At 53.7% G+C, this 13,278-nt stretch overlaps 1 protein-coding gene across 2 annotated transcripts in view; it reads right to left on the bottom strand.

The window, feature by feature from the left end:
- The window catches only part of SH3RF3 (SH3 domain containing ring finger 3), a 315,735-nt gene that overhangs the window by 106,432 nt on the left and 196,025 nt on the right, over positions 1–13,278 (bottom strand). For both annotated transcript variants that reach the window (XM_012737611.3, XM_076001083.1), the window contains exon 3: positions 10,871–10,966. In XM_012737611.3, coding sequence (XP_012593065.2) covers positions 10,871–10,966 — 96 coding nt within the window. The remainder of the gene's footprint in view (positions 1–10,870; positions 10,967–13,278) is intronic.

Here is a 13,278-nt window from a genome sequence, read left to right as displayed (position 1 = left end):
AGAGACCTAGGGAGGAAGGGGCAAGCTGACCACCCGGTGGATGGCAGTGGTCCTGGCGGGGACAGCAGATGTATTTCTGTTTTGAGGTTGAAATTGAGAGGATGAATAAGGCTGTCATTTGCTCTCCTTGGAGACGCCAGCATGGTGGGACCCCTACCCCAAAGCTGTGATGGAGAAGAGGATGGGCTGCCTTTGTTTGTGAATAGCCAGCCCGGACACAAGTGTTTGTGGCGACCAGCAAGCCCCCGGGCTTGCATCAGAATGGTTTCCCGGGGAACCAGGTGCCACTCTGCAGGGCACTGAGGGGGCCTGGGCACAGGGGAAGGAAGGACAAATCCCAGAAACAAGACATCTGGAAAATGTGGTTGATAAACCAGGCTCTGTTTCCCTACATTACGAGAGTCCTCGGTTGCTTCAAACCAGAACCCGTAATTGCTCCCATTTGAAGGACCTGAGAGATGCAAGAGCAGCAGACAGCAGCCCTCGGCTCCTCTGAGTGGGCAGAGCAGAAACAGGATGAAGCCAGAATTTGCCGCCTTCCCCATCTGGCACCATCAGTTGAACTGAGGTGGCTTCAGAGAGTTCCCCAAGATGTGCACACACAGTGTGAGCGCTTACCTGACCTGGATCTTAAACGTGCCCTGGCTCCCAGGATCAAGTGCTCTCTCATTTCTAAACAGGAAGTGTTAGCAACAGGTAACACAGCGGAGATGCATAAAGACAAGCATAGCATGTGTCTAAGTGGCCTGAGTGTTATGTCGGTCACAGTCCGTGGTGAAGAGTTAAGAACCAAAGCTGAGGCAGCAGCTCTGAGCTGCAGGACACATCTCCCCACAGACTTGGTCTCCTCTGGAACGAAGGTGCCAGAGGCCCCTATGACCTCCAGGGACTCCAGATGGACATATTTGGTTCTGGCAGTAAAACTGGATGTGCTGTTCCTTCCTTCTGCAGTAAACACAGCTCTGGACCTCAGCCAAGAAACTCTCTGTTGTCACCAAATGGGCACCCAGATCCCAACCTCCCCATGCCCACATATGCTCTCATCTCACATCTGAAAAACTGCAACCACCAGCAAGGCCTGCCCGAGGAGACGGTGGCCTCAGAGGCAGATCTCTGCCAGGCCAGGCCCATCCTCGGGACTGCGGGGAATCTCACAAAACAAGTTTCCTTCCAACTTCTTCACATGTGGAAGGGGTCAGCCAGACGGCTGTGGTTGGAACACTCGGGAAGGAAGTGGGCCTGGAAGACTGCGGTCCACACGTTAATCCACAAAAGGGTCGCTGGGAAGAGACGCTGCAGGTCCGACTGGGGTAGGGTTTGCAACCCAACCGCAAAGTGCTTCCTCACTAGCATTCCTGAGAGCGGAGGACATCTGGGGCGCTGACTTCAGAGTCTGGCATGGAACCACTGATCCGCTGTGGGACCTGATGGGGCTGGCCATGGGTTCTAGCCAGGAGAATGAAGCGCACCCCTTCTCCCCTCTGAGGATGAGATGGCAGGTGGATTTAAGAATGGTCTGGAAGCATTTGAAGACGTGATGGGGCATTTTCCACGGGAAGGTCCCTGAGAGGACTGTGTGTAGGGTGAGGCGGCAGGAGCCGGGATGCAGTGGGTGGTTCGGGTCAGAGACGAGCTGTTTCAAGGTCACTGTGGCCGAGGACCACAGCCGCAGGAGGGCGGCGTGTGATAAACGTGGAGAGTGCGGATGTGGAGGAGGAGGAAAGGCCCTGGGCTGAGTGTGGGCGGTGGGGGCCCAGTGAGCTCTGCCCTGTGCGTCATGTGGACCAGCCACCCGGTCCGCCCCTCCACAAGGTGGGCCCGAGGCGGCCGGCAGAGGCTGGGTCTGGGGAGTAGGTGCCCTGGGCACAGGGCGTGGGAGGACAGGGCCTGCTGAGGCCAAAAGGGCCCAGCGGGGGGCTCAAGGCAGGGAAATTAACCCCACCACTGACCTGCGCGGCCTGTCGGAGTATTACTGCACATTCGTGTGTCGCGGTGAGGAAGAAACACAGCTGAGGCCAGAGGGAAAAATGGTCTAGACAGATGTCAGCATGCTGTCATTTCCCGCAGGCCCCAGGTGAGCGGCTGGGTGCAGCCTGTCCCAAGGCCGACTGCGGGTGCAGCTGCCCCCAAGCTGAGAAACGTTCAGTCCCCCCTGGTCTCTGGAAGAGGCTCCCTGAAGCCCCCCTCACTCGCTTCAGATCCAGAACAGCGCTCTGCATTCAGCAAGCACATCACTAAGCCCTGCTAGCAGACCCCGTGGCGGAAGACCCCCTTCCTGAACTGCTGAGTCTCACACAGCTGCTTACAGCCAACACAGAGCTCGCGCCTTCCCTTCTGGGTCACTGTCCTAATTACCGAACAGTCAGCAGAGGGGAACCACCGGTCTGCGTGTGCACTTCCTTGCAGTGCCAAGGATCAGTGCATGCCCTGCCAGGGGCTCGGAGGTCCTGATCAGCACCTGGGCTCTGCAGCCTCGAGGTCTCCAGGGACACTTACAAGGTGCACTGCTCCGCATGTGGGAGGCAGACTCGCTGTGGGCAGGGATCCCCGGCTGAGTCAGGTCGGGTCAGATCGAACCTCATAAACTACGGCCTGAAGCTCCATTTCCCCTGGGCCTGGGCCCTGCCTGTGGCCGAACCTCTCAGGTTGCAGTCAGGGCTGTCACTGTCCCCACAGAAGCTTCTGCGATTAAGAAATCAAGAAGCTGTGGGTGAGGATTGAGAACTTACTAAGTCCTGCCAAGGGCATCCAAGAACATGTTGAAAGCTCCGAGCTAAGACTATTCAGAAATGGTCTTCGGACCATTCCCCATACTTGGATTAGTTCTGTAAAACACTGGCCCACAACCCCACTGCCCTCCTGCCTGGGCCACGCACTGTGCCAGGACAGAGAAGAGAAACAACTGTGTGCTCTTGGTCTGGGTCAGAAGGGCTAACACAGTTAGGGAAGCAAAACAGTAACAGCAGCAAGACACTCAGCAACAGTGGAACGTAAGACACTACGTTACAAGATGTTACGCTCATAAGTAGTTCAAGAAGAGTTAAAGAGGAGAGAAATCAGGGCAAGGTGGTAGCTATATGTACCTACCTATTTTTGTTTTTTTTTTTAAAAAACTAACCCAGGTTAACACACGTGCATGCGTGGATCACGCCTTGGGGATCCGATCCCAGCAGGAAGATGCACAGACCTGGACATGCCTTCGCTCATTTCTTAATCCTTACGGAAGGGTGAGGGGAACAGTGGGTTGTTGATGAAGGCAGAACATGGTGCTTGTTTTCCTGGAAAGGTCTAAGAATTTGCCTCCCAGGCCCATTTGCTCAGATGCAGACAAGAGGGCAAACACCAGGAGACGCCCAATGGGCACCTGCCCAGTCCTCATCCGCAGGTCCCTGCCTCTGGCCTTCCTCACCCAGGGTTCTGCACCCCTCAGGAGTGCTCTAAGTTTTCACAGAGGCACAGTCCACACGGGGACACAGAGACGCAAGCAGGATTAGTACCATGCCGAGGGGTGGAGCGTCACAGGCTGCCCAGTGCTGCAGAGGCTTGTAGGGAACAGACGAGGACGTGCGACAAGAACAGTAACATGGAACTCCAAACAAACTTGCGTCTCCTCCCAATGTTACCTGGCAGAAATCCCCGAGCAGTTTCCTTCCTGTTTCTTCCACATCACTTCTAATGTGGCATATTCAGTGTGCCCTGAGGGTGAGGTGAGGAGGCAGCGGCCACACCTGATCGGCAGGAGTGGAGGAAACACCAGCTGTGGAGCCAGCACACCTGCTGGCTCGAGGGCGGGACACAGGGATTCTCGGAGCCTGTCGGAACCAGGCTCTCCCTGGTGAACGAACGATAGCCTCAAAGGCTTTTGTCAGTTTCTCACCTAAGGAAAAGCCTGGATTGTTTACTCCTGGCACTGAAGTTGGGGAGATTCAGCACTGCAGAACCATGGCTGACCTATAGATTTTCTCTCTTCTGCCAAAGATATATTGTGTTCTAATTTTTTGACCTTTATTTTAAAATTCCTAAAGCATCACTGACTGGTAATATACAGTTAGCCAAGGTGGAATAACAGGAGTCCTATTTACCCTCCTGCCCCGAACACTGAAAACAAATCCATAAAACATGGTTTTCAGACATGGGACATCAGAAAGCACAGGACAGCAGTCGCCAAGAGGTGGAGCCCATGCGGTGGGCTCTGGTGTCGTCTCTGGGCTCTCAGGCCTCTCCATGCACTGAGAGGATGGAGCGTGGAGTCTGGGGAGGCCACAGACGGTGCAGGCCAGAGCCCTGGAGAAGGGGAGAGAGGGCGAGCAGGAGATCTGCACAGGGCCCCTCGCGCCTCCAGCTGAGACTGATCAGTGCATTCCCATGAGGAACCCCCCAGGACTGGGGAAAGGACTGCCTACAAGGACAAGGCAGCTCTGAGCTCACACAAAGCTGGGAACAGCTTGCATCCTCCTCCAGAGTGGAAACCTCATAAATCATGGAGCACAGAGTAGAGAAGGTGATAGCCTCAGCAGTAGGGAAATTAGCCCTACATAAAAGGCTGCCTGGTCTGCCTAATGGAGCTTTAGGGCCAGCCTCAAAGCATGACTATGTCTAAGTAACTTAGCTCTACCCCAGAACTCAAGAATATGTGCAGGAATGCAAAGACATCCAATAACTCACAAGGTAAAATTCACAAAGTCAGTATCCAGATAGAAATTACCAGGCATGCAAAGGAGCAGGAAAAATCTCAGAAGCATCAAACAACTTGATAAAGCCCATGCAGGATGTTCCGACCCTGCCCAGAATTCTCAGATGGGGACCCAGAGGGGTGCAGAAGCCAACTGGGAGCAGAGAACCAGTCCCTCTCCCACTACACACATGGCTTCCTGACATGCTGGGCTCCTCTTTGAGAGGCCGAGGGGTCCTTGGAAGTAGGAGAGGAGGCAGACAATAGCACGGTGACCAGGAACGAGCCCCTCACCCAGGACCACACACCTGCAGGTCTAGATGGGTCTGGCGGGCACCGAGGAGGAGAATGGGGCCTTCTGCTGTGGCTCTCATTAGAGGTCACACCCTCCTCACTTTCCTCCCTGAGAACATCCTGCCTGCCCAAGTCAGGGCTAAAAATCCACAAGACCAAAGTGAGGAAATGGCAGACATCATGAGACTGCAAGTACAACTCACAGAAGAGCTGTTCACATCTTGAAATTGCACGGAACACGCACGATGAGTAACAACGGCAGAGTCATTCTGTCCCCAGTGAGAGCTGTCAGTCGTCCTGTAAGTCATTATCAAATGCTTCAACACCATGTTTAAGACAGAGGTTCAAAGTAATATCCTCCCTTTATAAAAGTTAAAAAGTGATGAGGAGACAACTGTGCTACATGAGCAGGAAGAACTGAGTTCAACGCTGCCATGGACTGAGGCTTAGAACAAAGTTGTCTGACAATGCACGTTACCATTGCACCGAAGATAAGGACTCTCAAGTGAGAAATGGGCATCATTAGAAACATCTACTACTTCTCTGGGTATTGCATTTATCTGGCTAAATCAGGATTTTAGTTTTCACTGCCATAACTTTTTCCAGGATCTATAAATGGCACAGCAAACACCACACTGAGTTTGTTCCAACACCCAAAGGGAGGCACACATGTGCTAAGTCCACACAGAGGGCTGGGGTGTGGCTCTCCAGCGTCAGAATGCTCTGCCCCATGCAGCTCCTTCTCTTCTCTGATCCTGGGGTGATCTTACCACGGATACTGGTGTGACGGTGCTTTCTCTGAGTCAGGAGGTCCTGGGGTGCCCCTAACTCCACTCCCTGCCTTGACTGAAGGCACCTCATGTGCTCCAGCCTCTCCCAGCCCAGCCCAGCTCTCACTCGCCCTGCCAACGCCCTGGGCTTCACATCTCTTATCAGCCACATGGGGAGAAGGATCATATGCCCATCACATGCTCCCCCCAAAAGCAGCTCAAATAGAAGCAATCAGTGGAAATGCTGGGAATAGTCACAGCACTAATCAAATACTGGACAGTGAAGAGCTCCCCTCCTCGCTCCCCCCGCAGGGAACAGCTCCTGACCTCTCCCAAGCCAAACTAGCAGCCAAACAGCCCAGACCCCCACAGCCTGTCCACTCCCCGAGTACAGCTGCCTGGCAGAGGGGGCCAGCTGCTGGGACAGGGCTCTGCCTGTTCTTTCTTCCCAGTGGAATGGTGGGGGAACCTCAGAAGGGGATCCTCCTCGCAAGACCCCCCCCCATTTGCTGCCAGAGATGATGGGATACTAGATGCCTTTAAAGATCCGAGGGACTCCGTGTGCTGGCGTGGGGTGGGGGTGTGTGTGGGAGGGTCTATCCAGGCAACCACCGTGCACACGCCAACCACGCAGAGAGCAGCTAATCTCTAAACCTCCTACTCAGGATAAAAAAGCACTCTCCGTATCATCCTGTAATTTTGGAGGTCCTTCTCAGTTAACTCCTTGAGGTCCAGGCCCACCATTGCCCTACGTGAACAGCTGACTCTGTCAGCACGAAAGCAGAACTTGAAACCTGTGCTTATTACCTTTCTTTCTGTTCTTTCTGATGGTGTTTCCAGCTGTTATGGTCTTTGGGGTCTGGATTCTGGCCCCATGAGAGACTTTCCTCACTCACAAGAGTCACTGGCACGTTTGCTACATGGCTCTAAGTCTCCACTCAAGCCACCAACCGAGACTCCTTGAACAGGCCAGGGCAGCCTGTGTCCCGTCTGTGGGTCACAGCCGACTCCTGCCAGCACTCCCTGCAGACAGCTTTCCAGAGAGCCTCTCTCCTGTCCTGCAGCCTGAGTGTCCACACCTTGAACATCTGTGTTCTGGTTTGTTGACTTGATCCAGCTGCAAACCTCAGCGCAGGAAACTGCCTGCAGTGAGTCGGGGCATCGCGCCTGCCTTTAAAAATCACACAGCCATGTGAGGCCGAACGTTCATGTTCGATGCTCAGGCACAAAGATATTCAGCAAACACACGAATGGACTGACAAGCGGTTTTCATTCCATAAACATTTATGACAATGACGCCACCACTAAGGGATAGTCCTCAAGGGCCGGCACCTGCCAGTCTGGGCTGGTGACTCTTACCCTCGTGTCACTGCCCTGGTTAGAGGGAGAACACAGAGCCCGACAAGGCGGGGACACTGGCCACAGGTGGCACCTCCACTGTGCGGGGAAGCGAAACAGGCTGGCCCTGGCCGGCTCTGCTCTGAAGCCCACGCCCCACTCAGGGCGACGGCAAGCGTGCGGGCGCGGACCCCGTGGGAAAGGCGCGGACCCCACGGGGAAGGAGGCTGGGCTGTGGGCGATGCTCCCTCGGGCACTCATGCTACAGGCAGGACAGGACTCTGGGTGACGGAGCCCACCCCGTGACCCTGGGCGCGTTCGCACCACTGCAGGTGGCACCGTGGCCCTTTCCCCTGGGGGAGGAATTCCCTCAGGATGAATCATTCGCACTCACGTGAGCACAAGCGCATTTGAAAAACCAAAATGGTGACAAATTATTCTACCCCCTCGAGGGTGAAAGACCCAGCAGAAAGGCCCTGTCGGGTGTGTGGGTTCGAGTCTTGTCACACCCCCTGGACCGGAGTTGCCCGCCTGCCCCTCTCTGCGTCCTGAGTGACACCACAGCGGGCTCAGCCCAGGCTCGCAGCGAGGGACGCTGCCCACCCAGCGGGACCAACGGGCAGGTATCGGGGAGCTGTGCCCTCGGTCCTGGCATGAGGATGGACACTGGAAGGTGACCATTTGCGAAACTGGTGGGAGAAACAAACAAGGAGGCAGGTTCAGGCTGTGGACAGTGGACAGGGGCGCAGGCAGGGGAGCTGGACAGGCAGTGAGGAGGAGGCTCGGCCACCACCGTGCGGATGCTCAGTGCCCAGGGTCAGCAGGCCCAGCGCATGGGGTGGCCGCCTCTGGCAGCTGGGCTGTGGGGGCCGTGGGGGGTATGAAGAGTGTGGGGAGAGGACTAGTTCTACAGGGCACAGGAGGAAGCATAGGTATTTCCAGAGACAGGGTCCGCCTTGTCAGACAGCAGCTGCGGCCACACAAGGCCAGGCCAGGTCTGTGCCCTTCACCTCACTGTGCCGCCCACAAGCCCAGGCAAAGACACGGCCTAGCAGGGACGGCAGCACTCAGTCCGCAAAGCACATTCCCTCTTACTTCTCAAGGTCCACCAAGGTTTGAGCACCTTGGCCCACGCTGACAGATGGGAAGCAGAGGCCAGGCAAGGTGGGAGGCCCTCACAGAGCCCTGTTAGGACAGGTGTGTGCTGGCAGGACCCCTGCTGGATGCCTGCCCACAAACCTGGGTGCCCATGCACTGGAGCGGTCAAGGAGGAGGCCTCTGTGTGCCCCAAGCTCATGTGAGCATGAATGAAGCTACACCTCCGGGGCAAGGTCCTCCCTCATGAGCACCAGGGAATAGACAACGCTCCAAACTGTGCCCAAGACAGAGCCCCTGGCACCCTCTTGGCATGCGGGTCTGATGCCCACACAACCCTGCAGCAGGCCTGAGCTCTGACCTCAAATGCCTGCTCACCTCCCCCGGGGAAGGCGGTCTGGGTTGGAGTCATGCCTTTCCCATCCACCACGGGGTGTGCACATGGTGAGACGCACATGGTGAGACCCATGTGGGCTCTGCCTCTGTAGCTCAGCTCCTCAAAAGGCATCCGTAAGTGAACAGTGGGACCCAGTCTCGGGAAATACCCGCTTGGGCGGTGTCAGTGTGGGTGAGTGCCCAGGAGTCTGTCTCGGAGCCGAGGCTCCCAGGTGATGGATCCATGGCACGGCGCAGGGCGGGCACTGCATGGGCAGCTGTCCCAGGAAGGGGCTGGAGGGGCTTTGGGCCCCTGTCCCAGGATCCTCCCAGGAGGAGGGCCTGTTTCTGAGCCTCAAAGACCATCCGAGCCCCTCATCTGTGAAACACGGGTGGGCAGAAGGAGGCTGTGCCTAGGAGCAGAGGCAGAAGCTGGTCCCAAGATTGAGATACTGAGTTTCCAGCATCCATAAACTCCCTCTTGCCTCTTCCAGTCAGAATCCCCAAAGTCACTACCACTCTGACTTCCGTCCCCACAGAGGAGTTCTGCCTGCCTTTGAACCACCTAAAAAAATCATACAGCATATACTCTTTTATGTCCGGCTGCTTTCATAACTCTATGAGATTCATCCAGGCGTTTAAAGGCTGTAGTCTTTGTTGCTTCCACTGCTGGGGAATCTGTTGTACGGAGATCGGTGTTTCACTCAGCCGTCCCACTGCTGATGGTCACGCGAGTGGTTTCCCATAGTGGCTGCCAGAAGGATGTTTCAGTGAACACGCCTGTATGTGTCTCTGGGTGTCCCTCTAAGATTCCTCCCAGATAAAAAAAGTCTTGCTGGCTAAACATGTCTGAGAGCTCCGATTTCCAACTTGTAGACAACCCGTAAGTGGGATTCACACATGAAGTTCTTTGGTCTTAAGCATCAGGACAGAGAAGCTGAACAAGTGCACAGATGAATGGAAACTTACAACATTTGGGGCGGAGCTTGAATTTGCAAGTGACTAGAGGGGTGTGTGTGTGAGGACCTCCTGTCATCACTGCGGGAAGGTCTCGAAATCTCCCGGGCAGCTCATCCAAAGCGAAAGTGAGAGAAGCGGAGTATTTGGGGAAGAGGGAACGGTGAGAGAGAGATGAGGCTGGCAAAGCAGATTAGGGTCAGACTGTGCAGGGCCTTGAGTGCCAGGCTAGAGCATTTGGACTTCATCCCATAGGCAATGGGGAACTGCCATATGTGTTAAACAAATATCTCCCAGCATCCACACACAGCCCTGTAGGTATGACAAAGCTGGCTATGTCACCTGTGGGCTCCTGCCAGCTCTTAAGCCCTTACCTGCGCCAGGTGGGCAGTCAGCACGTGGAGCCCTGTGCTGAGCTGAGTAACCCGCAGCTCTTTAGCAGGAGATGATGAAGGGAGCAAGAAAGCAAAGTTCTGGGTCTGCAACCAAACCTCCTGAGCTCAAGGCCTGCCCTGCCGCTCCTTGGGAATGCCACACAACCTTGCCACGACACTTCTTGTCTGCAAAGCTGGGGCATTTGCAGTTTGCATATGCCAGTGTTGTTGAGAAGAACCAGTGAGCAGGGACTGAGAAGTATCTGGAGTGAGCAAGCTCTCGGGAATCATCAGAAATGGTCCATATCACATGACACCAGTGGTTACAGGATGAAAGCATATGGTCATCTCATGACATACATGCATGGCCTTGCACTGACACATGGCAGCCACATGTGCCGTGGGCAAACTCTCCACGCGCACAGCCCATGTGCTAAGGTGCTCCCTGCTCAGCCACTGCCCAAACCTACTCACCAGAGACCTAGAGAAGAGGCAGGAAATCAACAGGTCTCAGATTAGCCTTGAGCCATCTTTACTTTAGTGACTCCCGGTTGGCCAGGCTGCCCAATAATCCAGAGTCTTAGGAGTACCTGCAGATGGCTGGCAACACTCCCTCGGGCTGTTCACAGCTGGAGGGGAATGCTGCCTTCAGCATTGGGCTCTTCTCCTTTGGGGCTGGGGGACAAGAGCTGCGGAACTTGGGTGAGTCTTGGAAAAACAGGTGCCAGGTGCAGGTGTTCCAGAAGGGGGAGGTCTGCACGGGGCCTGTGCCATTGCCCACGCAGCAAGATGACTGCAGCGGGGCCTGGGACTGACCACTCGGAACTGGCCAAGCAGTTCCCACAGCACCGCCCCAGCGATCTGAGTCAAACCCACATGCGGCAGCTGTCTCGCCTACACTGTTTTCTCTCTTAAGAAAAGGGCTCCAAGGTCAGGGCATCCCCGGTCTGGCAAAACACAATGTCACACAAGGAGGTGCGTCTGCGCGGCCTTACCTCCACGTACAGGAGCGGGAAGATGCCGATCTTGTCCCCCAGCATGCCTTCCGCCCAGTTCTCATCCACTCTTCTCAGCACAGTCAGAATCTCATCCTGGGGTTCCGCGGCCACCGCGTGTGCAAGCGCACGGACACGCACAACACAAAGGAAACGAGAGACCGGTTAGTGCTGCGGAGGCTGAGGAAAGATGCTGGGAATGGTTCTAAGAGGGTGCATTGTCCACTCAGATGCCTGACACGTGAAAAGGTCCACCCTTCCGCCTTCACCCAGGGGCGCTCTCTTTCTCTCTGGCGCTATTAATCATAGCTGCAGCGACCCCCCAGGTGGAAAAGCTTGGCAATTTACAATAGAGCTAGTGTTTTAAAACTCATGTCCCTATTGCTTATTCAATGAAATAAAAATACTTGGAATAAAAATAAATTCAGCTAAGTATAAAACGTTTTAAGATTCTGGCTCCGTCAAAGAACGAAAAAATAACCCAGTCCAACTACATTTATTTAGAGTCGTGGCTACATAAAGCTTTGAATAACCCTCTTAAATTCTTTGGCATATTGAATGATACCAAGTGGAAATACACAGAGTGGAAACAGACAGGAGGAGGAAGGAAGCGGCACGGAGCAAGGACACTGTGGCTGGTAGACAGGCAGGTGGCATGGATGGAAAGGCTTGGGACACTCACAGGTGCTGGGAGCCATGGAGACCCCCTGCAAGGATGTGGGCAGGAGGGGTGGGACAGAGAAAGAACTGGTGAGAGATGGGGATTAACGGGGAAGCGGCCAGAGAGGAACCCTGGGGAAAGAGAAACAATACAGCCGCAGCAAGTGTCAAGAGGGAAAAGACCGTCCTGCCACAGGGACAGCCACACCAAAGGGTCTCTGGCTAGCCGCCATCTCCTCTCCCAGAACCGCCCTTCCTGCAGCAGCCAGGGTGCATTTTGGAGTCCCCCGCATCCCAAGGCCCGTCTGCCTAACCTTCCCATAGATCAAAACCTCCCTGTCGTCTGTCCTCGGGAATCTGGGGAACCAGCTGTCCTGAGAGTGACTCTAAGGAGCTGAGGACTTGATGGCTGACAGCTGCCTACTGGAGCACCCCTGTCAGAGTCGAACGTACCACCTGCCTTTCCAAGAGCCTTTGACACTGTAGCGTGAAGCAGCAATACGAGACTTGCAGGCTGCGCTTAGGCTCAGAGGGACAGATGTTTTGGGCCGGTGAACCTCATGAAATTATCTGAGAAGCTGCTTCGCTGTGAGCTGAGGGACTGCCCCATTTGAGGTGTTCATCTAACTTGAGGTAACATCTAGCAGAGCTGGGCACGTCTTTCTGAGAACACACAGAGAGGGGCTTTCGCAGGCTCTGTACTGGGAAGTTCCTCCAAGGTCTCTTGCAAACCTGCCCCTCTCAGGAGAATAGGGCAGGGTTTCTGGTGGCCAGAGGCAGTTCTGTCCCTCATTTTCCTTGTCCTCTCCCCCAATTCCCTGGCTTTGAAAAACACCAACCAAACCTATTTGTGAAGTCACAAATTTGTGATCACCATTAGGGCCACCATGGAGTACTGGGTTCGGGGGAGATGCATACAGGTGCCCCCGACCTCTGTGCCTCACTCACGTCTCAAGGTCATGACCGGCAGGGTCCCAAGCCCAGTGCCAAGTTCAGATCAGCCACAGGGGCCCCTCAGACCTCACTGGTCACACAAAGGGAAAGGTAATCAAAGGCTTCCCACAAGCTGGAGTTTTGCAATACCAAAATATCATGCAAAACATTTAATTTTGTAAAAATTAAAAAGAAAATACCAGATTAATTTGGGTAAGAAAAAAAGAAAATACCATAATATCTACATTATTATTTAACACTGGGTTAGAAATTAGAGCCAAAGAAATCAAAGAAAAAAATAAATAGTATAAATACTGGAAAGAAGGGAATACAATTTTCTACCTAGAAAAACAGAGTAACAACTAAAAATTGGAATAAATGAGAATTTAAGAAAGGCTGCCAATTTTAAAATGAATACATAAAAATCATTGGCTGTCCCATATACCAGCAATAATCAGTTAGAAAATATGATTAATAGTGGCTGCCCACTAAAAAAAATTAGATCTCTAATCCACCATATATGCCAAGTTAATTCCATAAGGATTAAAGGCATAAATGTTAGGGAAAAATCCTTGAACGTCCAAGAAGAAAATAAGAATAGATGTTTCATCTTGAACTGGGGATGTTATTTCAAGGTATGATAACAAAGATCTGGATACAGCAAAACCAAATACTCTACATTAAAAATTGCAGAAACAAAACAAAAAGGCAAATAAAATAGAAAAATACTTGTGGATGTATGAGAGACAAAGGCTGAATATCTTTATTAAATAAAGACTCTAAAAAACTGTGGGGGGAAAAGATGGATACCTTAA

This window comes from Microcebus murinus, chromosome 3, assembly GCF_040939455.1.
Source record: "Microcebus murinus isolate Inina chromosome 3, M.murinus_Inina_mat1.0, whole genome shotgun sequence".
Lineage (NCBI taxonomy): Eukaryota > Metazoa > Chordata > Mammalia > Primates > Cheirogaleidae > Microcebus > Microcebus murinus.
Note: the sequence above shows the minus strand (reverse complement) of the source record. Positions and strands in the feature narration are given on the sequence as shown.